Source organism: Coffea arabica, chromosome 11e (genome assembly GCF_036785885.1).
Source record: "Coffea arabica cultivar ET-39 chromosome 11e, Coffea Arabica ET-39 HiFi, whole genome shotgun sequence".
Classification (NCBI taxonomy): domain Eukaryota; kingdom Viridiplantae; phylum Streptophyta; class Magnoliopsida; order Gentianales; family Rubiaceae; genus Coffea; species Coffea arabica.
Genome location: NC_092331.1, coordinates 59188691 through 59216490, shown reverse-complemented (window position 1 = coordinate 59216490; position 27800 = coordinate 59188691). Strand labels below are relative to the sequence as shown.

Genomic DNA, 27800 nt, shown 5'->3' with positions numbered 1-27800 from the left:
TGTTTTCCTTTGGTTACATAATCTTGTCATTGAAAATTGGCTGACTGAGGACCAAGAAAAAGAAAGGCAAAGAAGCCTCAAAAACTAGTACAAGATAAAGGAAATGGCGCTTGGGAATAAGAAGCCTGAAAACACGTCGCATACGTGGTTTTGGTTGTCACCTTGAGTTAAAAAAGAGTGTATTTATCCAATTGGGCAAATGAATAATAAATAAAGCAAATGTTACACGAGAGAACTAACAGTAACATTCTACTCCCCATCCATCCAACTGCTGCTTAAAGATATACTGATACAAAGAGTAGCCCCATCCCCGAGGTTAACCTCTTACCAGCCAAAAAAATCTCTCCTGGCAAAATGGATTCTTGATCCAGGGGTAGCTTGAAAATAGTTTTGAAGATCTACTGTGCTGCTTTTGCCGCATCTTGAGTCATGCATCTCCTCGCAGGATTCACTCTGTGGAAGTGGAGTTATTTTCACCGGCAACCCAATACTTTTTTACTGCAATCAGGATTTTCTCAGGGACAAGGGGACCATCCTCATGATCTGTCAATTTGAAGTCCCACCTTATACCCCTAACTATTTTCTGCACCTTGTTTAGAACATCAACTGCATCCCGGATTATAACAGCACCTTCTGGCCTCAAGATCCGGTCCATCTCCAAAAGGATGTCCTCAAAGTCACACCTGGATTGAGTAGGTCACAGATAAATGTGAATTCTAGATCATATGTGTAGGCATTCAACAGCCTCACAAAGCAAATGACACTACTGTATTATGATGACAACAGTGACAAGAAACGACAAAAGAAAAAGAGAAGCCAAAGTAGGATCCGGGTGCTGTAATTAAGCATTTTTGAGTTAATCAATAGCAGGATTTAAAAGTACATGGCTATTCAAAAATGACTGGATCAACTTTTTAACAAACATACAAATCTTTCTAACCCAGGACACAGTAGGAGCAGATGTAGCACTCCTGTTCTTCATTTAATTTGATTGATAGCCTAAGTGCGGTTGAGTAATAATAAAGAACATAAAATGATGACTAAGACGTGATTATGAAGAATAGTCAACATGGAGATTTCCCAGAGTGGCAGAATTACAATCTGAGCACTAATTGGACATAGCCTTGTAAATGAGCATCTCAGACATATTAAGATTATAGTGCAATCCTGAAGGCCATTAGGCACGTAAAAAGCAATCTATCAAGCATCAACCTAACACAAAGCCAAAAAGCAATGCTTACTTGTCCTTGTATAAGCTGAAAAGGCCATTAGCATGAATGAGATCATACGTTCTTGGGTATGTGGAGAAGCCTTCACACCTGAATCAGAAATATAGCAGTGAGGATAACATTGTTAAACTTCTGACAGATTGCTATGCTACACCAATCAATCCCTAAATATTGCTGAGCAAAAGGAAAAGGCATAATACCAGTCATGATAGATGCCTATTAACCCTCTTTCATAAATAACACCCAGTGCATTCTTCTCAGCAATTGTAGGCACAACATTCATAACCCACAATTTGGGAGATTCAAGTGCTGCAGCAAAACCACCCAATCCAGCATTCATATCCATAATATTACGATACCTGCCAGAATCAAGGATTTTATTGATTCTCTTATAAGCATTTACATGCTTTTTCCATTTCTTACTGTCCTCCTGGTATGATTCAGCAGAGACTCCAGGAACTGATCCACTAGCAATTCTTTGGGGAATAGCATAAAGCCTCTCAGGGAAAGGCTTGATACTTTCTCCAGATGCTTCATCACCCTTAACATCAGATGGTGTTATACATTCCTCCATTTTCTTGTACCTGTGTATTAATTGAGTACAAACAAAAGCAAACAAACTCAAATTTTAAGAAGATTAAGCATCTTTAAAGTTTAAAATGACAAGATAAGTAGAGAAGAGGAAACAAGTTCAGAATATGGCCAACTCAAGGAATCCTTGGATAGACAACTACATGTGTTCCTCCCTTTTTTCTGGGGTGGGGGGGCTTGTGCAAGACAAAGGAGAACTTTTCAAGATTAAAAAGCATTTAGAACACAAGAATTCTCTTATTTAACAGAATCAACTTCTTGGTATAAATATCCATATGAAAAGTAATAAATTGTTCAGCTGATTTTCAAACTGAATTTAAATTCCAAGTAGCCAATGTATAGATCAGTATTGCCATTCATCATGCACTATTTTTTGGTAATGGAACCAAAATATAGTTTCTCAGGTTCAGCCCCTACCTAAAAGCGGGTTACATCTGCTATCAATTTGGTGTTCCATTTGCTTCAACACAAATCAAAGGTAAATAAAATACAAGTTTACACGATTCCCTAAAAAGTGGTCATCATACAGGATAAAATCACGCTCTCGTAGATTTTCCAATTCATCAGGAAATGATAGTACATCTAAACTGCAAAGTTATGACTAATACACTGTGTGTCAGGACCACATTCTGAACCTTCATAATTCTTCTGCCGCAACACCCCCCCCCCCCAAAAAAAATCAGCTAGGACTTCCAATCATTAAATTCTCACTATATGATATCATTTTCAAATCTAGTGCATGGGAGCTTTCTTTTGAGAACACTAAATGCATGATTTTCCCCATGTTTCATCCAATAAGCATTTAAGAACTAGTGCAATTAAGTGATCTGCCAGAGCTCAACCTAAAGGAGAATTTTTGACGGGCAAAAGTAATCCAGGCATAACAGGTTGAGCTAACCCAATGGTTCACACAATATGGACGAATGGCACCTCATTATTGGCTTTTTACCACCTGGAATTAACAAGTTTTGGGGAAGCTGGCTTTTCTAGCTTAATAGCATACAATTATTTCTTGGTTAAAAGGAAGCATGAGGCAAAAGCACATAACTACAGAGGATACAAAGATGACACTTTGCCTTCCACAAGTTCAATGTTTTCCCCTTATGTCCTCCTTAGCTGCTTTAGAAAAACTATCTATGTGATGAGTATAGAAGCATACCAAACATCATCTGGGTCTGAAGCTTTGCAAAATGTAGCACCAGAATTTTCTTGTTCAGCCCGGCAAGAGTCAGCATCAATTCTTTTCTGCCATATTGCAATTTCAGCCTTCTCGGACTTCTTCTCCCAGCAGAGAAGTTTAGCAATTTCTTCAATCTTTCTCTGCTCTTCCTCAAGATCCTCTTTGGAGCGCTGCCATGCCTTGTAGTTGGTCTTCCAATTGATGGGAGGACCAGAAAGAACCCAATATCCTCCAGGTCTAAGAACTCGATCAACTTCCTTCATGTACATGCCATCTACAAGGTAAAAAACCAGATATGCAGTCAAAAACTGCTTCAATGAAATCCAGTAACAGAAATAGTAAAGATATTTGACCCTGAAAAAAGACAGATTTAAAAGGAGATAATCAAAGAAAAAATGCAAGCAGGAAAACGCTAAAAGTCTGCTTCAAGCGAAGAATATTTCAAGTTGAAAATTTTTTCAAACTTAGATTGAACTTTCTACACAAAAAGACAAAACAATTATATAAATCCTCACCATTAGCTCCCCATGGAATCAGACAACGGGAACAATGTGCCATGTCAAAGGCTCTAGAAGGATAAGGCATTTTTATTGTTCCAAGAACACCAATAACAGCAGGTACACCCCTTTCCAGAGCAAACTGAACCTGGGCTTCATGGGAATCTCTTGGTGCAAATGACATAGTTATAACTTTTCTCCTCCAAAGATATGCTCCCCAGCTTGCAACCTAAATCCAATAAAAGACTCACTGTTAGAACAATTATCAAAATTTGAAAAGGTACATTCCTGTTTCAGAGTATTTGAGGATACTAGGAGTCGGAAAACAACTCAGAGAATTGTTAAGTAGAACTTTGACTGACATACCCCACAACCAGTGTCAAGAGCAGTCCGAACAGTCCCGTTCTCAATAGGTATCACAGAAGCAAGTTGATCGATATATTTGTCTGCCCCTTGAGGAAACTGAGTCCCCCCACCAGGGAACCTGAATACGCTTCCCTCATACTGAATCCAATTCTGAATAGCCTTCTCAACCGTCAAGCTTTTATATGGTGCATTGGCATAGGGAACATAGTCACGACTCTTAGGCCACCTAAATGGAGTCACATACCCATTGGGAGCAGGAATAAGACAGTGCAACTTCTCTTCTTGAGGAGGACAGTGCCTTTCCCTATAGTTCATATTTTCTCTTGGGAACTTCATAGCCCGGTTTTGATCTTGGCATGGAGTATAATCAGTGTAGCGAGGTTTGCATGGCTTAATCTCTTTCACATTTGAATCAGAATCTTCAATCATTCCAGCTCCACCACCATGATGGGTCTCAAAATTTAGATTTGGAATCACATTGCAGGCAGCACCATTCTTGGTAACCTCCAAAGCTATACTGTCTCCCTTCCCAAACCCACTTCTCTGCCATGCTCCAAGCAAATAAAAGAAACAGCAGAGACCCGCTACTATAAATATCGATACAGAACTCCTAGTCCTACTATCCCCTGCGTTAAGTTTGTTTGCCATTCCTGGAATAGATTCGTAGAAATGAGTTTACCCAGATCACAAGTCATATGTGAACTAAAAACACAGGGAAAATCCACACAGTGGCTTTCTTTCCTCTATCAGTAGTTTTTGGCATATGAATTATTATAATTTAGATCATAATGCATAGAGCACAAAGAACTAGGAGGATGCGCTTGGGAATTCTCTCAGGTGGGCATTAAATGGATTTCACTAACACCACAAGTTCAGATATTAAGCCAGTTAACATCAGGAAAAACTGAATTCCAGCTACAACATAGACCAAGAGAAGCAGCATATTTGATGACATTGTATAGACTTTGGGTACAGATTACGGGTGCCCTTTTCTTGATTTGATGTATTCAGCTAAGAGGCAATCCCTTCTATAGTGTACATTCTCTTCTGAATGAATAAAAGATTAGGAATTTACCAAGAAAGAGAAACAAAACAAAAAAGGAGAAACAGCATAATATTATTCTCACACGCCACCTAATTACTAGGATCACAAAACATCCCATGAATCCACTTCAGAAAATCTCTTTCGAGAAAAACATTAAAGGGCCCAACAACATTTCCCAAAACTGAGGATACACCCAATTCAACCACTTGGAAAGCCACTTGCAGTGTACAAAATCAACTATTACCATAAGAATAGGTCCACGACAGCTACCGAAATTAAGCTTCTCAATCCAAACATCCAACATTACATCAACTAAAAATCAAAGCATCTCTGGATGCTTTATGGATGCTTTATGTTCAACTTAAATCTACACTCATCAAATGAAGAAAGAAGAAAAAAAAAACTCACCATAAAGCCACCAAAATTCAGATTGTCAATACCAAACCAACATTCTAAATATTAAAAATAAAAAAAAAACACAACTTTTTTTTGCATCTTTCTGAATTGAACTCGTATTTAAATACGCTAAATCCAAAAGGGATGATAGATCAGCTAAAAGGGTCTCAAAAAAAATTACCAATCACATCAAAATCGCAGCTTTCTCAACGATCCGAATCCTCTCTCTCTCTGATTATCAACAATGAAGATTACAAGGGCACAACAGAAGATGCTGAATTCCAGCAAAACATGTGGGTTCAGATTTCCAGGAAGGCTGTCCCAAAGCTCAAAGATTCAATGTTGAAGGGAAACCTGCGTTTGAATCAATGCTAGTGGTGCAAATATAGCAAGTGAATGAATGCTCTAATATACTAATAGATACGCGGACTTGTAGATCATCAAAGCACACGTCATTCTCTCTCACACAGACACACACTAAAATATCGTACGACAAAAGCAAATCTCGAGCGCTCTCATGTTTTCAAGTTAATAGTAGTGCTAGCATTGATCTAACCAAATGTTACGGGCTTTCTATATTTTGGAGTCCCGTACACTTTAGGTCTACAAAGGCCAAGCCAATGAGATGGTGCCCTAGCATCATGGGCTGCAAAATAATATGTGACAAGTTTTCGAAATATGACTCTTTAAAAAAAAAATTCATTATTTAAACTAACAGAATATGATTTTTTTTTTTTGCAAAGAAATTCTTTGTTCTTATATCAAAATAAAATTATGTATATTAAAGGACATATTTGTGCTTGATTGATATTTTAAAGTACTTAATCGGATTGGAATAGAGAAATTCTAATCTGATTAACTAAACAAATCCCTTGCATGCGTAATTGAAACCAGTTTAGATCCCTTCTAGTTCTAGGTGAGGTGGAAGAATGCAATTGGTCTGGTATTGGAACACCGGCTGAACACCCATGACCGGCATTATAGCTACCATAAACTATTATAGTAGTCAAAATCAGACCAATTCCAATAGGGCCAGAGATCTGTGGGAAGGCAAATGGGACCCACACGCGAATAAAGTTGTAAAGCACCACTGCTCCTCGTGCCTTCATTCACCTCTTCAACCTCAAGGCCACGGAGGTGGGGCGCAGACTTGATTAAGCCTTTGACATGGGGAAACAGTCTGCAGCTCAGCGGTGGATATATATAAATACTGGGGTAGTATAAATTATGAATATTATAGGATATTGATGCGGTGTGGGGGCCGAGAGCATCTACAAGTAGAATATATGTGTTGTGGTTAGGGTTACAAACGACTCGCGAACCGTTCGAGTCAAGTTCGACTCGAGTTCGATCAAACTCGATCTCGAGTTGGCTCGAGTCGAAATCGATCTCGAACTCACGAGCGGGGTATATATATATATATATTTTTTATTTTAATAGTAAAATTACATATATATTCTTAATATTATATTATTTATTAAGAACAAATATTGTTTATTTATTTTTAAAAAATAAAATAATTATTTTTTATTTTTTTCGAACTCGAGCTTTAAATTGTCGGCTCCTCGAGTTCGAGTTCACTAAAATTAAGTCAAGACTTGGCTCGATTAGATCAAAACTCGACTCGCCTCATTTGCAATCCTAGTTGTGATGTTGAGAGCATATATATATATATATATATATATATATATATATATATATATATATATATATATATATAGAAGAAATTCATAGTCTTGATTAGCTCCATAACCTTACGTTATAGATCCAGCTAGTTAAGTCATCATTATTCATGTGTTTAGGATAAGTTTGCTCAGGATACATTCGAAATACGGTCAATCTTTTTCTCTTTGTTACTTTTTTTTCTTTGAAAATAAACATGCTAAACTCTCTATTTAGAAGCAGGGTCTTCTTTCTAAACTTGTTTTGAGTCCAAAAAAACACAAACAAACGGATTTCTTTAACAGTATCATATTGCTTCTGCTATTGTCATTTCAACCAAAATTCTCTCCTCCTGTTTTTCTCTTTCTTTCTATTTTGGGGAGAAAAGATAAGGTTACTGAAAGATGGGTAGCTTTCACCATCATCTCAATGTCTGATTGACTTTTATCTGTGTTATCGTACAACATGAAATACCAGCTTGATAAAAAATTGTTCAGAAGAGAAGTAGATGAACAACCAAAGAAATTTAGTAAACATTACTAGTATATGATATGGGTACAAGGAGTGAACAAGGACGGAGAGGACCGACATGAGCGACAACTTCTGGTCTCGTAAAAGAATCAACAAGGTACCCAAAAAAAAAGAGTTAAATACAAAAAAAACCCATGTGGTTAACCTAATTTACCAAAAAGTCCTTTATGATTTCAAATCAACATTTCGATTCTTCATGATTTGAACTAATTTGAAACAGCAACGGAAATCATCAAAACTAACGGACGTGGATGAAATGACACAGTTATCCTAATATATATAAGCACTAAAAGACCTTTTAACGACCATCCTATTAAGCAAAGCTTACGGAAAAACTTCTTGTGGTTAAGTCAACCTACAAAAAAACCTCTTATGGTTACATATTGCTTTTATTTACTTATTTTGTATATAGGAATAAGGTAAGTTGTATTTGGAAGTTTTTGTTTATTTATTTTATGTATAGAAATAAGAAGAGTTGTATTTAAGAGTTTTGGGTTGTTTTTGAAAATTTTATGAAGCAAAGTAGCATTTGGTAGAGTTTATGGCTTAATGTGATAGAGTACCCAATGTAAATTGGTGCATTTTGAAGTCATGTTCTCCTTGCACTTTGTTGGTCTCTCTACAGCTAATCATTACACTTCATTGCATAATATACTGGAAACTTTTTGTTGAGAATGCTGCCTCAGTAGATTGTTAGGAGCTGAAGAGTAAACTACTTAGTTTTTTAGTTTTAGTCACCAATTGAGCTATATTTGAAGTTTATTGCAAACACCTTTATGATTTCAGACAATTGTAGGAGCCAACCAGGGCAGATGGTTGGAGTACGTAATTATAATTTTCTTTGACCATTGACAATATTATTGGAGTGATAACACCATGGCTCAGACGGTAGACATGTCTTCAAAGATCCAATGATCCAAATTGTGCCACATCACTAGATGAGATAGTGTGGTACAATCTGGGCCATTGGATCTTTGAACAATCCGGGTCTACCCAAGTCTAGGCCATTGTGGATACATATAAAATGAACGGGATTTTAGACATTAGCTTTGCATATCTGCCACTAAAAAGGGTTCTTTCAGTGACAAATCACCATACTCATCTACTGAAACCAAGAAAGAGAAACAGATTACCCAAGCTCTTAACTTCACCCATTCTTTTTAGCACAAATGATCTGCAAGTGGCTGTGGTATTAAGTCTAGAACAAATTTACACATCCACAATTTTACACACGCACATTAGTTACAAATAGATTTGAACAACTAAAATAATTTTTGCTAATTTTTATTAAAAAAATTAGTTCAAATCATGAGGTATTAGAGCTAATTTTTTGCTAATTTTCTATATGTTCGTTTAACCTCAAGGAGCCTTCTTATATTTTACCCAAAAGAAAAAAAAAAAAGTCTACAAGGAAGTTTATCATACAAATATGATAATTGCAGACAACTAGGGTTGTCGAATTAACTACTACTACTATAGTAAACTTGTTATTATTCGGCAAGTGGCATGATTTCCTGAACATGCATTAATTTGGACAGAGAAAGGAACAAGCCAGTTTAATGAAAAGTCAGACCAAACCCCCCACCCATTCTGTTCGAAACTTGAAAGCAATCAGGTCACGTGGCTTCCTCCCTAGTAACGCCGTGACCCTGTTATATTATATAATAATAATAAGTACTATTTTCTTTTGCTTTTGATATTGATGAAATGCTCAATCATAATAATTCACCACCACAAGAAAATGGTACATGTATATCTCTCCCACCGACTGTGTGTACCTAGCTAGTACCCCACTTCTTCTACCTTCTTTATTTTAAGTATCCGGAGCAATGTATATTATATTACTATTTCGTGTGCATTACAATTTGGAAATGCTTCCACATTCCCAAATAATGGTGGGGTTAATTATTATTGCTTTTCATATAGTACAGAACTGGAATGACATATATATATATATAATTTGAAAGCTCCCGCTTCATTAAATCCTAATGGGACTTTTCTTTTTTTCTTTTTCCTTGTCAAATAATTGAGTAGGCAAGAGGGAGATCATTCCCACGTACGGTCTTACTTAAACTGGATGGAATTCATTTTCAATTATTCCTGAACGCGTTTTAATTTGGTCAACCGACCGACCGACCCTCGCATTCAACTCAATTTTGCAACGCTTTTCCCCGTCGTCGGGGCCAGGCTGAGGCAGATAATAACTATGGGTCTAAGAATCGATACCTTCTCTCAAATTTCGTCATCATCATCATCATCATCATTTAAAACGTGTATCCAGTATCAAGTCGGCCGCCATCCATCCATCCAGGCATAGTTCAAATTTCTGAACCTTCATGCACTCGTCTTGAAGCTGTTGGGCATGTAGTTTTCTCCAAGTACTAAACCCTTTTCAACTAGTAGTAGTATCATTTGTCCACCCTGAGATTAAGTTCATATTCTCGAAATCTGAATTAGCCAAGTGTTTTTTATGGTGGGATAAAAATCGTCCAAATTCTACTAATTTGTAACGATTCGATTGGGAGATATTAATGGGGCTAACCAGTAATGTAAGTGCGCCTTAAGAGATACTACTAATAGGAGATTAAAGCGTCAGGTGATTTGGCTACCATATCCATATGGCACTTACGTGCCTTATTATGGGTGATAGGTTAGAAGTTCACGCCTTACTTCACGTACTTGTCACTCGTGTAGCTTCTTTAGTATTTAGATTCAGCATTAGTGTGTAATATAAAACCATCTGAAGCCGATTAAGAGTGATCTCCCTATCACATTGCATCAATATTTATGTGTGTCTATATATATATATATATAGGCCTTTGGTCCATGCAGGTTGTACTTGTTTATTTATATTACACGATTTTAAATTCGAATTTTTTTTTGGATGTAAGCTTTTTTTTTGATATACTCATTTAGATTTGAAATTTTTTTAATAGTGTAAAAAAAGCCAAAATCTAGAATGTACTTTTATAATTGCTACGATTGAAAGATGAACCAAATTATTCGATACTTGAATCGGGTTTGGTTTGGTAAAAAATTCATTAAAATTTGGTTCGTCAACTTTGAACAACGTTTTATGTTCAGTAGCATTTAAACTTATAACAAATTCGTTCAAATATGGTTAGACAAATAGATAAGTTGAACAAAATTTCAAACTCGTTAAAATAATCAAACAAACTTGAACACGGTAATGTTCAGCTTGGTTAGACTTGTTTATACTCCTAATGGCCACTTTTCACAATTAGCTTTTTCAAAATTTAGCCACAAATATTTACTCTATAATTACGGCATATAATACGGTTATAGTTCCCAAAATAAAATCTGAAAATCTGCTTGAATCGAGTACAATTCCGCTCCATCACTATTGGAGTAATAAGAAGTCCATATTCCCCAAAATAAGAAGTGAAAATCTGCTTGAACCCAGTACAATTCTGGTCCATTTGCATTGGGCTGGAGTAATAAGAAGTCCATCGTCATCGGCCTGGCACTAGGTGGGCTTCAGGGGTTTCGATCAGGTGCTTGTAAGTTGCAATTAATTTTTATTGATTACAAAAGAAAAGAAAAATAACAGAATAAAATGCCTAAGCTATGCTTATCCTCGGTTCCAAGAATTAGCCACTCGAGAGTCAACTCAGCTGGGGAAGAATTCATCAAATTCTGATTCAGCTGCTCGATTGAACCTTCCCATCCGTCCAAAGACTGAAACTTGCAAAGCTGCTGAAAATGTCCTCCACTTCCGCGCTACTTATACTATCTCTTCCCTTAAAACTCTGCAATGGAAGTAGTAATCATGATTCATCTAAACACCTACCTCTCCCTTTTTCCGGTGATCATATTCGCAGTCTTGCTGGTTCTTATACTCTTCGCCAATTGAACCAACTTCCCAGTTCGCTCAGTTTCAGGGCCCCTTCAGCTTCAAGCCCTGTTCACCGTTCACGGCGACGTTGCATCTGCTTTTACTCCGGTAAAGAATCAGAGCAGAAAGTAAGATTGCTTTACTGACTTGATGACTAAAGAATAGTTGTACTGCTGATTGAATTTTTGTTTTCTCGGTAACTAAATGGTGGGTTTTACTTTTAACATTGCTGCCAATCTCCTGTAGTAAAAAAGATTAGACTTTTATTTGGGTATTTTGGTCTTCTGTAGTGTGTTTTTCGGCATTTTGGAACCTATACTTGGGAATTTTAGGAACCCTATACTTGGGAATTTTAGGATAATTTGAGAAAGTTAGATGTAGGTGTATGAATTCTGACTGGATTTGTTTCTTCGAACAATCCAGCAACAAGTTTTACGCTTCAGTTCTCTACTATTTTTTTTCCCTTCCTTTTACACTTTTCAAAGTAAGAGATGTGGAGACGGGTGGGGAATTTGAAAATCAAATCCTGTTCAGGGAGAAAGGCCCTTGATTACTGGACTACCATATTTTAAAAAACTAGCGTAACGATCTAGATTAGAAATTAACATTTTCTGTAACAACGTAGAAAAGGTTTTGATAGATGATATGCATAATGGGCTTCTAAAAGATTGAGGTGATGTGCATAATGGTCTTCAGGGAGATGGATTGGACTCGCCAATACTAAGGCGGTGGGATGTGCCTTGGAAATGGCAGACAGTTTCTTTGACCTCACTGGCTTGCGGATTGAGGTGCCTTTTGAATGTTTACTACTATTATTATGCTGAACTTGAGTTTTGTAATGTTTAGATTTTTGTTTAATAATTCCTCCTACAGAGTTATACCTTTAAGACTAGAATTGAATAGCTTCTTGTTTGGGTTTTTAACTTTCATTTTTCCCCAATGTGCTTGATTATCATTAGAGGCAATGCTGCAATTATTTCTTGGCGTAACATTGCATACAAATGAGAAGGCCATGTCCTTGGATGTTCTATTTTTCTCTTGGTGGAGCTGCTCATGATTAGTCACTGATGTTTGAAGATTACTGATTATTTCTTAGGCAGTTTTGTTTTGACAGGACTAATTGAAACAGCAGCAATACCATATTTGGGAGTCCAAATCAGAGAATTGAGTTTAGATGAGAAGGCAGAAATATTGTTCCTTGACCAAGCGTATGTATTTCTGTGCCAGTAATAAATGCAATTATTTCATACTTGAGGTGTTCATTTTAGTTTAATCCGCTAATTTGTCGTGTTTGTAGCATTACCACTGCAGCTGTGCTTGCAGTGCTTTATGGAATTACCAGCTCATTTGGACCACTTCCCGAGGATGTATTTCGTTATGGTAATGCTTACTTTATGAAGTATATCTTGCTGCATGAGAATTTTTTTTTTTTAAGAATTCTCTTGGAGATTTTACAGCTATCTTTAATGTTGAAAGTACTTGTATATCACTCTTGAATAAAAAAGCGTCTCCGGTCTTTGTAATATGAATGGCAGGTTTATTTGCATGGGTAGAAATTGCATTTAATATGTGTTTGCTTTTTGCTGTTCTTGAAGTCCAGCAGTTAAGCACATCTTGGTGGAGTTTGTTCTTGCAATGAGTTCTAAAATTGATGAAAATGTATGATATGTTGGACTCTTTTTCAGATATTAGAGAACCTTTCAATCTTCAGAAAGGGTGGATAGTATGGGCGGGTATTGGTCTTGTTGGAGCTCTAGTTGCCATTGCACTAACGGGTGTTGCAGTATCCTTCTTTAGTGGTGAGACCCCACAAAGAGAGGTGAGATTCCAACTTGCACTGTTTTTCAGTTTTGCTGACTAGTTTATACATGAATACAACTAAAAATGCAAAATTTCCAGGGAAATAATATTATTTGGACTTGTATCCTCCTTTTTGCCATTACCTGAGAACATAGATTAAAAAGAGAGGCTGAAAAAAAGAGAAAAAAAGGATAAATCAGAAAAGGGGAAAAAGGACCTTTTGAGGTACATTGAATGCAACTTATAAGTTTTTCTTTTATGATGTGAACTTGTTTATTAGGTGGTTCATATGTTAGCAAGGAGTAAATTCCATTCATGAGAAGCACATGCTCTATTCTGCCCATTAAGAACCACTGCCTAAAATTGTTTTCCGCAGATATTATTGATATGTGTTGAGCAAGTAGGTGATGATTTTGAGTGGGCTACCTTGGAAAATTTTTTTCTATGTCTCACACAGCAGGCCACTTGGAAAATTTTCTAGAATTTGTAGTAAAGCAAAATAGGCATTCTGTGTGTGTTCCTCTTTTACTTAACCATTCATGTCATATAAACCTTTCCATTTTGAGAGAATAATTTCTTTTTATTACTAATCAGGAATTTCATCTAGACCACTAGTCAACCTGTGATTAATTTTTATCTACTCCGTTCATCTCTCTCATCCCACCCGTTTTTTATTGTCAGACCGACGCTCTTGTTCGCTTGCTTCCGTTGATTGGATCCTCAAGTATCAGGTACTTCCAGGAAAAAGATTTACTGCTGCATCTTTAAGATTTTACCAAGAGGATTCTTGTATGTGGACTTTGCACTTTTTAGATGTGATTATTTCGCAAGATCAAAGGTGCAAATGAAAGAGTTCTTTGTTTAAAATGCAGCACTGCTTGCCTTGTGGGAATCACCGGTATCCTTGCTCCACTTCTTGAGGAGACTGTTTTTAGAGGGTTTTTCATGGTGGCTCTGACCAAATGGTATGCCTACTTCAACTTTTCCCTCGTAAAAATGGGTTGTCGCTAAATTGATTCAAGTGCTTGGGGACTAAACCTAATGATAAGTCCATGCTTAAATAAGAACTTTTCTAGTCCATGCATCGAAGTGTCAAAATCCACCCTCATGCTTTATTGCATTTCCTTGCAGGTTGCCTACACCACTTTCCATCGTTGTTAGTGCTGCTGTATTTGCAATTGCACATCTCACCCCTGGAGAATTTCCTCAGCTGTTTGTACTTGGTACACTGCTTATAGACAATAAACTATGGATTGAAGAGTAGGACCTTTCATCCCCACTATAATTACTAAAAGAAAAACTAACTAAAATGGGAAGAAAGGCTTCTATGTGCAGACTGTAGGGCTGCAAATGAGCCGAGTCGAGCTTTGAGCTAATCGAGCCGAGCCTCGACTAAATTTTACCAAGCTCGAGCTCGACGAGCCGGCAATTTTCAAGCTCGAGCTCGACTCAAATCAAGTCGAGCTCGAAAAAAATAAAAAATAATTATTTTATTTTTTAAAAAATAAATAAAATAATATTTTTTTCTTAATAAATAATAAAATATTAAGGATATATACGTAATTTTACTATGAAAATAAAAAATAAAAAAATATATATATATAATATACGTAATTTTATTATTAAATAAAAAAAAAATATATATATATATATATATACTCAAGCTCGCGAGCCGACTCGCGAGCTAACGAGCTTAATATTCTGAGCTCGAGTTCGAGCTCGAGTTTGACTCGAGCCGGCTCGAGCTCGATTAATATCAAGCTCGACTCGAGCTTGACTCGAGCCGCTCGCGAGCGGCTCGATTCGTTTGCAGCCCTAGTGCAGAGCACAAAATAATCGACCTGGAAATCATGGAAACTTTGATGGAGTCTTATCAGAACCCTACCTTTTAAACGTTGAAAATGTGTATCTGTTGGCAATGAAAATTGCAATTGTTGGGAAAGTGCACAAAGGCGATATCAGTGCTAAATCCTCCCATCTCTTGTTAATGTTTTCTCAGTTTTTCCTTGAATTGCTTCATGGAGATAATAGAACTGTTGGACCTTCTGATGTGAAATGAACTAACAAGTTTATTAAACCCAGAAATACAAAATAAATGAAAAGGAAGAGTCTACTTTTGGTTGAAAACACTGGACTAGAGTTTGTATTGCTGCATAGCCATTCCATTCTGGATTTGGACTAACAGAGACTATATATGTAGGTATTGCTTTGGGATTATCTTATGCTCAAACACGCAACCTTCTAACACCTATAACAATTCATGCTCTTTGGAACTCTGGAGTTATCTTACTGCTCACCTTCCTTGAGGTAAATAACATTCCAAAGCTTGTTATTTGAATCTACTTTTGCATTTGTATCTGAATGAGGTGATATATCTTGTGAGGTATTTTTGTTTGTGTACGTTATTTTGCGTGTTTTGGTAGAGTTTGACCTTGAAAACCGTGTATCGTTGCAAATTCCATGTTGTGCTTCTACTATTATATGTTATGTGTCATACTGTTGGGATTTTTGTCTAAATTTCTGCTACCATCCTAGAATATGGTAAAGACATATGCTCTGCTTGTAAAGAAGCTTCATTAGCCAATCCCACAATCAGTTATCTCCTTCTTGTGTTAATCTTTAAGAGGGCATATCTAATTTCATACTGTTGTTCTTGCCTTTTGTTTTTCCTTGACGATTATTGCCCTTTTTTTATTTTTTTTAATCAGAAAAATATGTGATGAAGGGTTAACCCTGGCTAATTTTTCTGTAGCTTCAAGGATATGACATCAGAGAGATGATACAAGCATCTTGATGATTCAGTTATTCTGTCAACAACGGGATAGTATGTGCAAGTTGGAAAAGGCAGTTTTTGTTATTTGACATGATTACTTGTAATTGTTTGTACGATCACAGGAAATGATCATTGAAAGCCTAGGCATGAATGTAAAGTTGATTATTGTGCCATAAGCAGTCTATAGCTATTATGTATTCAAAGAATTGCTCGAGCAGATCTTTTGTTACTTCTAAACTTTTGATGTTTTGTTTGTGAAGAAAGGTATTCTCTTTAAAAATTTTCTCGTTAGGACATAGGCTTAGGCAAGATTTACCGTGTCCATGAACAGTGCTTTCAAAGAGAACGAAAAAGGGACCCCAAAAAAATGAAGAGAGAAAAAAATGCAGGCTACCAACAGCAGGCAGGGCAGGCCTGCGTTGTGAAAATTCTAAGACAACAGGGTAAACGCAAGTTTTTGAGAATTTCTCGTTCTAGGCTAGGGTTGTTCATGCCTTAGCTGGGATTTGCCAAGGGGTTTGCAACAAGAGGAAAGCACTCAGAAAATATGAAAAGTGAATATGGAAGCCATTTTTCTTTAATTGTAAACTATTGAATATGTTGTGGTTGTGACATGAAGGATTTGCATGTACTGAGAAATGATTATATAGTGTACGGTTATGTTATACAACATTTTATCTTTGTGGACTACAATTTATGATTCGGTTTTTCCTTTGATCATTTTCTCTGTTATCATAAACTAGCTGTAGCAAAAAACAATGAGCAATTTTGTTGGGTTCCAGTTCTATCTTTTTTCTTTCTTTAAGAGAAGAACGGGTATAATTCTTCTTTCGTTGTGCCTAAGCTGGGTTTAGTTATTCTCCCAAAAAAAAAAAAAAAAAAGGAGTTGGGCATAGTTCTTCTGAAGGCTTTTGGTAAAAGAAAGAATTGTCAAAATAACCACAAAGTCAGTGCTCATGACCTTCAGTTGAGTTCACGGACGGTATAATCTATGGCACTTTTATCACGCAATAGTAGGGATATTTCACGTAGTAATTATTAGTATTTCATGCTAAACGCTCCAAATCTGAAAAATCTATTAGAATTGTTCTCATACTGTTTATGATCCATCAATAGAAAACTGGACTTGGTAGGGTGAAGTGGCTATGAATAATGTACATGAGCTAAATGGTGTAAATAAGGTCTTTTTTCTTTCCACAACATACAGACATAACTAAATTAAAGAAGTGCTTTTTTTTTTTATATAATTAAAGAAGTGTTTTTTTTTATTACAGATAAGGTTCGAACTTTCGATTTATAGTTTAAAGAGGCCTTTTTCTATGACCACTGGACCAAAATTGAGTAGTTGTGTAAATAAAGCCTGGGATGCCTGAATTTGAAGAGTTCGACACATTCTATTTAAAATGGTTGCACGTTTGGGAAGCAAACCCAAGGTCAAAGACAGACAAAAAGGGGTTTCAAACGAGGGGCTTGGATTGTGGGTTGGGTGTGAGGGTTCATTTTCACTAAATTTGAAGTCTCTAACTCCAAGTTTGGCATTTGACTCTGCGAACATCATCCCCATTTAATAGTTGGTACTCTATTTGCCATCCACTCTGAAGACAAGGTGAGCAAACTTTAGTGCGAGAAATTGATTTAAATATGGAAACTTTGAGGAATTTTACAAGATAGATTCAAAACTCGTACAGTAGCCCATAATGTGAAGTTTGCATTATTTTCTTTGCATTTCTAGAAGCAAGAAATTGTGGAAATCCAAGCTGTGGGTTTTCTCCAATAGCCCCAAAATCGAAGGAAATTGACTCCTTGCCGTCAACCCATGAGCCAAAAGGCAAAAAAATCAACCACTCCACTTCTGAATTCTATAAATTCCCTCACAGGTCCATTCCAGCTCTATATACATGCAAATTATGAATACTCTAATACTGTACTGTTTGGGTTTGAGTGGTTCAAGGATAGTGATCGAGGCGGGCTGTTTCACTTGAGATTATGGCATCCTTCAAGGAAGATTAACTGATTCTTGAGGAAGTGCTGCTCTCACTGAGCAAGAGTTAGGAGTGTATATATATTTCTTATAAGACAAGTGCTGGATTTCAACTTTTTCTCTCTTTTTCTTTCCCCATTATAATGAGAAATATTATTAACTATGACTCCTATTATTGTTTTTATCCGTTTTTCCCCATTATTTTACTCGATCCCTGATCTACATTGGTACAAATGGTGGAAAAAAAAGGAGTTGGGATGGTCTGCAAACAGCCATGTTCTAAGACGGTTGCCATGTTTGTAAAGCTTGAAACATCAAAAGATTAAGGAAAATAAAAGGGGCTGGTTAAGAGAAAAGAAAGCCTCTAACCTTCAGCCTGCTACTCCATCCAAAAGATCAAAATCTTTTGCTCTTTCAAATGACCTCAGATCCAGAAAGATCAGGACATTAACAAGAGAAAAGAAAAAAGCTAGTTTGGATTATTTAAGTTACTTTTTTTATGTACCATCGAATCTTTTTCCATCCCTTTGGTATATATACTGTTTCGCTGCCATTGATTTTTTTTTTTTTTTGGCTACCATTAATTTCTTACTAATGTACTTGTATTTATTGTCACTCCTTCACCTGAATCAAAGATTCCTCACTTTTTTAAAAAAAAAAAATTCTGGAAATAGAAATCCCGTCCAATCAAAGGCAAAGATTAATGATAAGCATGAAATAATGCTACACTCAATATTTTTAAAAGAGAGGAAAGAAATCAAACAGATTGGAAGAATGAGGTGGATTACAACAAACATGTACGGAAAAACAATGAAAACTAAGAAATGATGGCCACTGAGATTGAAAACTATTCTAGGAGTCTTGAATTAATATAATTAACTATTCTAGGAGTCTTGAATTAATATAGTTGGAGCATTGAAAATGCAGGCCGCGCTAGGTCATAAGCGAGAAAAGTTTCGAAATTTTTTAGCATTGTAAGAGACTGAAAAGATTGCTAGAGAAAATGACAAGCAGGATTTTGGACAAACTCCAACCAATCCACATTTCAAAGAATTAGCTCATAAAATTAGGGTCAAAACTGTCAAAAAGGTAGAGTTAGAACATCTTAGTCGTCAGTCAACTTTCTTTGAGCAAAATTTGGTCTCTGAAATGAAAGATATGGAGCCCATGAAGGTCAAAGGATAGTTAACTGATGAACAAGGTTTTCAGGATTGATGGTCCCTTCTAATAGGACCATAGTATAGTATACCCTCTGGACTTTAAGATACGTCCAAGCTATAGCATCTTCTTAATTTATTTGTCTAATTTAGATACATGATATATTCAATAATCTCTGACAAGTCAGTGGAATAGAAGCTCTGGGAATGGAATAGAAATGGGATTTTTGGATCTTGAGAAACTGAAGACTCTGAAATAAACTTTGAGGGAGGAGTAGTCAAAGGAATTTGGCAGCTGAATATAATTTTGAGCTTCTGCTTTGGGAGTTGCTTTTTGGTCCATATCCAAATAACAATTCAAACCAAGTTAAATAAAAAAACTCACTACATTTGGAAGTTTGCATTTTCATCATACGTACTAATTACTTTAAAATTTTCATCAACCGAATAGAATATATTAAAAATGACAGTGAACTTCCAATCCCCATAACGGCTGATATGGTAGTTCTTGAGATTCCTCAATTTGGAGTAAATAAAACACAATAGCTTTCAATAAGGCCATGAGGTAGTAAGATAAGAGTCATTGCTAGGATCCCATTTTTCTTTAGGGTTTCTTGGTAGGTGTTATTATGAACTTGGCCAAAGTTTCCTTCCTTCTCAGATATAGTACCGATCCTCGTAAGAAAACAAGCCCTTTAAAGTCACCAGAAAAGTCGGCTGATACTTCGGGGGCAGACCCTTCTTCAGGAAGCATATAATGACTTCAAACTGAGACAACAGCCTTACAAACTCAGCCTCTTCTTTGTGTTTATCTGTTTGGAGCGTCTGGACTGCATGCTAGCTTTTAAGTTACTTATATGTTTCATTTTATAGGGTGTTTATTTCACACTAAGGCACTAGAGTTACAAACAACTGACTGTTAGAGAATTTAGTGGAGTTTTCTTAAAGATTTTTACATTGAAGAGTTAGTTACTTAGCTTGGTTTAAAGATCTGCTGTAAGTTTTGAAACATATAACTGCTTTCTTGTGGTTGCAAGAAACTATAAGTTCTAAGCTTCGCGCTTGATAATCTGGAATTATTATTAGTTCCCTATTGAGAACACTGAAATTAAGGAGTAAGCTTGTGATTCACGTTAAGGAGAAGAAAAGGCATGGATGAGAGAAATGATAGTAGTGAAAAGTTGGATGAAGTGATGTTGCCAGGGTTCAGGTTTCATCCAACAGATGAAGAACTTGTAGGGTTTTATCTAAGAAGGAAGATACAGCAGCGACCTCTTTCCATTGAACTTATCAAGCAACTTGACATCTATAAATATGATCCATGGGATCTTCCAAGTAAGAAACATCTATCCTTCTCTCTATTGTATGTAAATTTCACTACTATCTTCATATGGACCTTCATTCTTCATATAAGAAAACTTTGAGTATACTTCAGTTGCTTGTTTATAGATCTATACTGTGACATTTTTTCTGTTTCAAGAACCTAGAGGGCTGATCTTGCGTGTTCCTTAGTTTTTTTCCCTCTGAAAATGTTATGCTACGAATTCATACAAGAACTAACCGAGTGTTTGTGCTCTTATAATTTCTTTTGCGAGCAGAGTTAGCAACAACTGGAGAAAAAGAATGGTATTTTTATTGTCCAAGGGACCGAAAATATAGAAACAGTGCACGGCCGAATAGAGTAACTGGAGCTGGATTCTGGAAGGCGACGGGCACTGACAGGCCTATCTACTCCTCTGAAGGTTCCAAGTGCATTGGCCTAAAGAAATCCCTAGTTTTCTACAGGGGTAGAGCTGCAAAAGGGATAAAGACTGACTGGATGATGCATGAGTTTAGGTTACCTTCACTTAGTGACACAGGACCATCCAAGAGATACATGGACAAGAATAATATTCCAGCTAATGTAATGTACATCGTACTTTTCTAGATTTTAATTTCACAGTTTCTAAGATTTTTTTTTCCCAATAATGTGATGCTCATGTCTTACTGGTTGATTTGGAATCTTCAGGACGCATGGGCAATTTGCAGGATATTCAAGAAAGCAAACTCAAATGCGCAAAGGGCTCTTTCTCATTCTTGGATCTCTCCTGTACCTCAAACAACTCCTACTACTACAACATCTGACTTTCTAACTCAAAATGTTTACGGTACTAGCAATTTCAGCTCAAGTAACATGTCATTAACAACCAAAACAAGTTCAGTAATCCAGTTTGGAGATAGTAACAGTGATTTACAACAATCATCAATTGCTAGTACTTTTTCTCCACTAGATACTTCTCCCTATAAATCCATCGTCAACCAAATGAGCAGCAACATTGAACCATCTCAGATTTCTGTTTCAAAATGTGACCTCCCTCCGACCTCCACATTTCCAACCATCCCAATCCCAACATCTGAACCCTTAAAATACACTATTGACGCTTCTTCCTTGCTACTAAACATGTCCTCCTCCATGTTTGGCGATTTTGATGATAAAGTGTCACAAGATCAGTACTTCCACAACTTCTCAATCACAGTGCCTGATCAGGTTACTAGAAGAAATGCTAATCATGATGATCAAGAGGAGACAGCATTGGTGAATGATCCCAATGTAGCACAAAGGGATCAGCTCTGGGGGACGATGCAATCCGTTGGATATCCCTTCAACTTCCCGTTGAATATGGGAGATGCATGGAAGTCGAACTTGTTCTGGGATTCTTCACCTTGCCCTAGTAGTGATATGTCCACTAATTTTTCGACCAACAAGTGTTATACTTAATCCACATACGAATGATGAACTCATTTTTACCCAATTTAGTTTGTGAACAACTCAAGTAGTGATAATATTTTACTCTAAAAGATTTAGTACTCAGTTGCTTTTATTTTTCTCATTGTTTTTCATCATATTTTCCTTTTTTCGGAGTAAGCAATTTGTTAGCTACATATAGAGTCTAAAAAAAGTTGATGTAGGGGAAGCAAGCAACGTGTTCATCACTAATCAAGAGTTGTGTTCTAAATTACTCCATATCTTGGGACCAGAAAGATATATCTTGTTTAAAATTCACTCCAAAGCTCTATACATGTATGTTTTTATTGCAAATTTTCCTGCAGCAGCTGTGAGCCCGTGGGTGGATGGGAGTTTTTGAAGTTTTTATAATAAAATAAAATATAGTAGCAAAATAATAATGTGATGTATTTGAGATAAAAATAAAATAAAATAAAATATATAGGAGCAAGTATGGTAGGTAAGTATAGGTTTGTATGGCATTGTATGCCTCCATGTTTATGTGTAGAGAAGTGATTCTGAAATTCAACTTCGCATTCCGATAGAAAAGATTGTGGTCTTGAGTAATGCGAAAATGCGTCTACATAGCTAAACTTTGACACTACCGACGCTATAATATAGTAGAAACTTTTGCAATCCTCTTTCCCTCTTCTTCCTTCGGCTTTGAGTAGAGGTGGCAAAATGGGTGATTTGGGCGGGTTTGGGTTGGGTAAAATGGGTAATGGGTATAAGTGAGTCAACCCATTTATATCCATTTAATTAGATGGGTATAAATGGGTAAGTCAAAAAATGAGTTGGGTAACCCAATTATCCATTTATAACCCATTTATTCTAATTTTTTACAAGCTCATATAAATTCATTTTGTAAATTAAATTATCAATTTATACCATTTTACACCCATCATTAATTTTAAATATTTACTTATTATGCCAAATAAGTCTAATTATCAATTTTTTTTTCCATCCGCGTGCCATGTCGCAAAATTACATATTATTTAATAATTGAACAATGAGAATCTAAAAATTTGGACTAAATAATATGAAAGTTAACAAAAAAATTTAATCCAAAACTTTGAACCCCTAGTATTTTTTCGTTTATAAATTTAAAATTTCATTTGAAAAGGTAAGAAAGGAAGCTAAAATTTGTCATAAATTGATGATGCTAAAAAATGATCAAATTAATAAATTACAAGGAAATAAAGTGATAAGATAAAACCAACAAATAAATATAATAAATAAAACAAAAATAGTTAAAAATCCTGATGAAGACTAGCAATCACTTCATTTAGCATACAAATAAAGACAAATTTTCAATAAATACGAATAACAAGCATTCAGCTTCTCAAGCTTCGTACAACTGCATAGCATAAATGATAAAACTCCTCTAGCTCACTGGTGAATGAAGAAAAAGAACGTGAATGAAGAAAAAGGTATCCTTAAATGGGTTAGATGGGTTACCCAATTAAACCCATTTAATAAATGGGTATAATTGGGTAACCCATTTATATCCATAAATAAAAATTTAATGTACCCATATCCAATTATTAATAGACGGGTATGAGTAAAATTAATTAAATGATTTTATTTGACACCTCTAGCTTTGAGTTAGCCCCTTGATTAATATACCGTACGGTTTGTTTGAGCCCAGTGGTCGGATTGGGAAGTCAATAACAATAATGGTTCTGCCCAAATTCGGGTTTCACACAAAAACTGTTGTTGAATGGCCCTTCGTTTTTATTTTGGGACTGGGCCAACAAAAGCTCATTGGAGCCACTCTTCAGCCGAGCCTCCTGATATCCATCTATTACGCATTTCGGGTTTTTTTTTTTTGGATGGTGACCCGTTGCTGGTCACAATTCGCGAGTATCTTTTGAAATATTTTTAGATATTGACTTCTCGGTAGGCTTTGTTTCGTTGCTCCATCCAGTATTTATTTATTTGACGTGGTCTATCATTTTTTGATTACTGTGATCCAATGACCCGTCAACGGAGGTAACTCTGAAAATAAAATCAACCGATGACAGTAAAAATAGAAAGAGGACTGATTTTTACTGTCCACGATCACACACAGTTCTAGCACTATCTAGATGGGGAATCCAATGTTAGGTTGTAAGCACTACAATAAAAGATGTAAGAGTACCCTCATCAATTATCAAATGACATAATCGGACCCGACCAATTACGGACATGCCATTGGATACTTACTGCTCATTCACCAAACACGCACTTTGAACAGAGCTGTGCATCAGCATCACTAGATGTGTCAAGTATGATCTCCAACAATCCTAGCATAATACGAAACAGTAAACACAAGGTTGCCCTTAGGTGCACGAAAGCCACTTGTATCCGACCATATTCAAGTATTTCTCAATCCTGCACCCCCATATACACAGGACGAGTTCTGCCACAAGTAAACTTCACACGCAACTAAACGATGCAAATTTCAAATCAATGTCGAAACAAACAAACAAACAAACAAAAATAATTCAAAATATCTGTGGAGAGAACAACTGAACTAACATTTAAGAATCCAAAATGTATTTCAAATTCCATCCAGAAATAAAATCAAAACAAAATCCTAGGATCATGGGCTTTTTCGACAAGTAGACCACCGGAAGTCGTACAAAAGAAGCCTGACAAAACACAAATCTTGAGCTAAATAATCTCATAATACATTTCCACGATTCCTTGCAGCAAGCTGTATCACCAAAATTACTCTCAAAGCATGGTCAAAAATTATTACATAATTTATCTTAGCTCTTGGCAGCTAGCTTTTCCTTCGCCTTTTGAATCTTCAAAACCTTCTTAACAATCTTTTGTTCTTCCACTAGGAAAGCCCTGATGATCCTATAACATCACATCAGGATGAATCAAGATACCAGAGCGATACTGATCGCCGATCAACAAAAAAACAGGAGAGTTTTATAGGGCTACCAACCTTTCCCTCACAGCGCTACCGGACAAAACCCCACCATAAGCACGGTTCACAGTCCTCCGGTTCCTGGCTAGTCTGGACCGCTTGTATTCAGCAGGTCTAAGATGCGGAATCTGCAAATTTCAAAACCATTAAAAACCATGGACATTTAAGATGATAATGCTTCATGCTGTACATCAACATCTAATACAGTGATTCATTTTAAAAATGCTTAGAGATGATCACCATATACATGATATTGAAAAGCGTCAACTTCTGATTCAATAAGAGGACCAAAAAAAATCATTAGCATCTTGATTGGCTAATACAAACACCCTCGCCCCATCAAGTTTTACTAGTAGTCCAAAATCAGTTGAGAACACCTCTAGAAAATACATGTAACAGCTCTTATTCTTGGAAAAATTCATCACTGATAGCCCCCTCTTATTGATCTCTCTTTAACACAACTGACAAACTATATTCATGTACTTCTCAACTCTGTATTAGCATTCTTACAGTATTGTGGCCCAATAAATTAAACTATATAATAAAAAAAGTACTGTAAAGGTAAAATGACAAGAAAGGATTTAGAACTCTAATAGCAGCCGCAAATATGATAGAAATCAGAGATCCATATACACGTTTCACTTCCAACAATGAATAAATTTCACTTCATCATTTCATTTGTGTTCAAGTCGGTTATTTTTCCAATTCAGCTGCTCCCCCCCCCCCCCAAAAAAACACGTATGTGGGTTCCCTCACTGATGATTTTAGTTAGCCAGAGGGGAAAATTCACTCAGGAGATCCCTATAAGAATTACAATCACGAATGCAACAAACATTTCATCATCTTTTCCACAGGTGACCACAGACACTCTTGGTGAATTTCACTCTAAAATCTATAATTTGGAGGCGCAAAGCCTCCAAAATAATCACATGCTCTATCAAGACTCATGAAGCTTTATTAACTTCATATGATGACGCAAAATAACATGTCAACCGTCATTGTCCCAGATAACAACCTATCCTCTACAAACCTCCAACATATAACCCATAATGCAACATCTAATCACACAACATGAAAGCTTAAAGCACCCAACTAAACTACATGCAGCAAATAAAACTTGATGTTGCATGCCCCAGACCCCATTGCTAACACCTCAACTACCGAAAAATCACAGAAAATCCATATATCATTAACCCCAAAATCACTAATCTAATCAACCATAAAAATAAAGTAAAAATCCCACGCAAGTAAAATCATTAGAGCATCGAAAAAGAAGTCAGATTTACAAGTTAAACCCACAAGCAAGATTAATGAGGAAACAGAATTAGAAGATAGAGCATACCCCTTGGATCCTCTTGCCAGTAACAGGGCATTTGGGTCCACTAGCCCTCTTCTTCGTAGTCTGATAAACTAACTTGCCACCTATTTTTCATCCATAAAGACCAAAACCCATCAATTTTATAGCGCCAAAACATCAAATAGCAAATCACGTAAAAAACCATAACTGACTTCACATGAACAAAATAATCAAACAGGTTCGGTGCATAAACAAAGGTAATGTGGGCTATCAAGAAATGAGGAGATTTACCAGGGGTTTTGACGACCCGGTGTTGGTTGGACTTGGTGGCATAGCTATGCCGCTTGCGATAAGTGAGCCGCTGCACCATTTCTGCGCCCCCTCGGGTGTGTGTTTGAGGGTGTACTCTCTGTTTTTGCGAAGGGGAAGCTGAAGGAGTAGGGTTTGAGGGGACGGAGAGAGAAAGGTTTATAAAAGGTAGCCAAAAGAGCGTCGCCCTAGATCTGACGGCTGAGATTGGATTAAGCTTTGGGCTTTTTCATCTTTTCCCGTAAGACATTGGGCTGCTTCTAAACGAAAAGAGTTGGGCTCCTTTGGCTGGAGAGGCCGTTGCAGAATTTCAATTTCTACCCTTGAGTTTGGCTAATTACCATAAGACGATCTAAGATTCACAAATTATGCCGAGAGAGAAGAGAAGAGTACCTTGTAGGCACAAGTCTCCTCCTAATGTTGTGTGCCTAAAAAGGCAATTGTGAAAATTAGGAGGAGGGACATCTTGAAAGTTAATACTACCATTTTTACTCTTATTGGTAGCACTGTCCTTAAAATAAATCACCCCTTTTTAAATTAACATGGACTTTCTTGGAATTTGCAATTTATTTTAGTATTAATCATAAAAATAAAAAAAGACCTCCCTCTTTAAATTTTGAAAAAACATAATCACTCTCGCAAAAAACCAATATGGAAAAAGATAATAAAAGTAAATAATAACCCTTTATTAAATATAGACTTCTAGCATCTTTTTCAAGTTATTTTATTCTTAATTTTCATATCTGTTTTTAGTTGCATTAAACTTAGGGAAACATTTTTTTTTTGTTTGAAGTTTAGGAAAATGTTATTTACACTCCATTTTTTATTATTTGCACTTCCACCATTTGTTTTATCATATAGTATAATAAATAAAAACTATATAATTAAAATGATAGTGGGAGTGTAATTAATAAAAATGAGAGTGCAAATAACATTTTCCTAAACTTAAGTATTCTTTTCAATGTACCATCCAAAAATTTCTTGTCGAAGCAAAAGAGCATATTTTTCAAAGGAGGTAAGCATGAATTAAGCGCTTGATTTGTCAATGGTAAGACATTTTGATTTGTCAATAGTAAGACATAACTTATGTTATTTTCATATTATTTTGTGAATCTAGCTGCTAGGTCACAGATTGTGCCCCCAATAAAAAAAATTAAATAAGTGCTAGGTCGCAGGTACTTGACCACCATGGCCTAGCAAGAGCCCAATTAGAAAATGCTGCTGAGGCCTTGATGTCCAGGCACGTTAGGCCATCCCTCTCCAGCAACCACTATTTAGATTTGGGCTGTCCGTTAGTTTTCAAATGTGAGACTGAAAGTTGGAAACAGACAAAATGCTGGGAAAAAAAAATGAGAAGAATATTAGAGCAATAGTTGCGGGCTGGTATATTGTTCTTCAGGATTTGACTTAGTGGATCTAGATTTTAGAGGCTGGATATGAAATAGT

At 36.3% G+C, this 27800-nt stretch overlaps 4 protein-coding genes across 6 annotated transcripts; 2 read left to right on the top strand and 2 right to left on the bottom strand.

Moving 5' to 3' along the window:
* Positions 1 to 117: 117 nt before the first annotated feature.
* Positions 118 to 5685, bottom strand: LOC113718760 (probable methyltransferase PMT2). The gene is made up of 7 exons (XM_027243676.2): positions 5486 to 5685; positions 3864 to 4513; positions 3516 to 3726; positions 2980 to 3274; positions 1430 to 1813; positions 1242 to 1319; positions 118 to 683 (listed from the first exon to the last, which is right to left on the bottom strand). The coding sequence occupies exons 2-7, from the start codon at positions 4509 to 4511 to the stop codon at positions 449 to 451; spliced, it is 1851 nt and encodes a 616-aa protein (XP_027099477.2). The 5' UTR covers positions 4512 to 4513; positions 5486 to 5685; the 3' UTR covers positions 118 to 448.
* Positions 5686 to 11065: 5380 nt separating this feature from the next.
* On the top strand, positions 11066 to 16155 carry LOC113719360 (uncharacterized). 3 transcript variants are annotated; one of them, XM_027244573.2, is made up of 10 exons: positions 11066 to 11481; positions 12050 to 12141; positions 12454 to 12561; positions 12651 to 12733; positions 13039 to 13172; positions 13835 to 13884; positions 14026 to 14118; positions 14285 to 14376; positions 15354 to 15460; positions 15906 to 16155. In XM_027244573.2, the coding sequence occupies exons 1-10, from the start codon at positions 11221 to 11223 to the stop codon at positions 15945 to 15947; spliced, it is 1062 nt and encodes a 353-aa protein (XP_027100374.1). In that variant the 5' UTR covers positions 11066 to 11220; the 3' UTR covers positions 15948 to 16155. The 3 variants fall into 3 exon arrangements, with proteins under 3 accessions (XP_027100374.1, XP_027100376.1, XP_027100375.1); XM_027244575.2 differs by lacking the exon at positions 12050 to 12141 and having other exon boundaries at positions 11066 to 11461; positions 12468 to 12561; XM_027244574.2 differs by lacking the exon at positions 12050 to 12141 and having other exon boundaries at positions 11066 to 11461; positions 12450 to 12561.
* Positions 16156 to 20020: 3865 nt separating this feature from the next.
* On the top strand, positions 20021 to 21901 carry LOC113718617 (protein FEZ-like). Its single transcript, XM_027243508.2, has 3 exons — positions 20021 to 20399; positions 20663 to 20967; positions 21073 to 21901. The coding sequence occupies exons 1-3, from the start codon at positions 20216 to 20218 to the stop codon at positions 21820 to 21822; spliced, it is 1239 nt and encodes a 412-aa protein (XP_027099309.1). The 5' UTR covers positions 20021 to 20215; the 3' UTR covers positions 21823 to 21901.
* Positions 21902 to 24326: 2425 nt separating this feature from the next.
* Positions 24327 to 26500, bottom strand: LOC113717585 (large ribosomal subunit protein eL34). Its single transcript, XM_027242338.2, has 4 exons — positions 26337 to 26500; positions 26091 to 26170; positions 24767 to 24876; positions 24327 to 24675 (listed from the first exon to the last, which is right to left on the bottom strand). Exons 1-4 carry the CDS (start codon positions 26413 to 26415, stop codon positions 24582 to 24584), a joined length of 363 nt encoding a protein of 120 aa, XP_027098139.1. The 5' UTR covers positions 26416 to 26500; the 3' UTR covers positions 24327 to 24581.
* Between the last annotated feature and the right edge of the window lie 1300 nt (positions 26501 to 27800).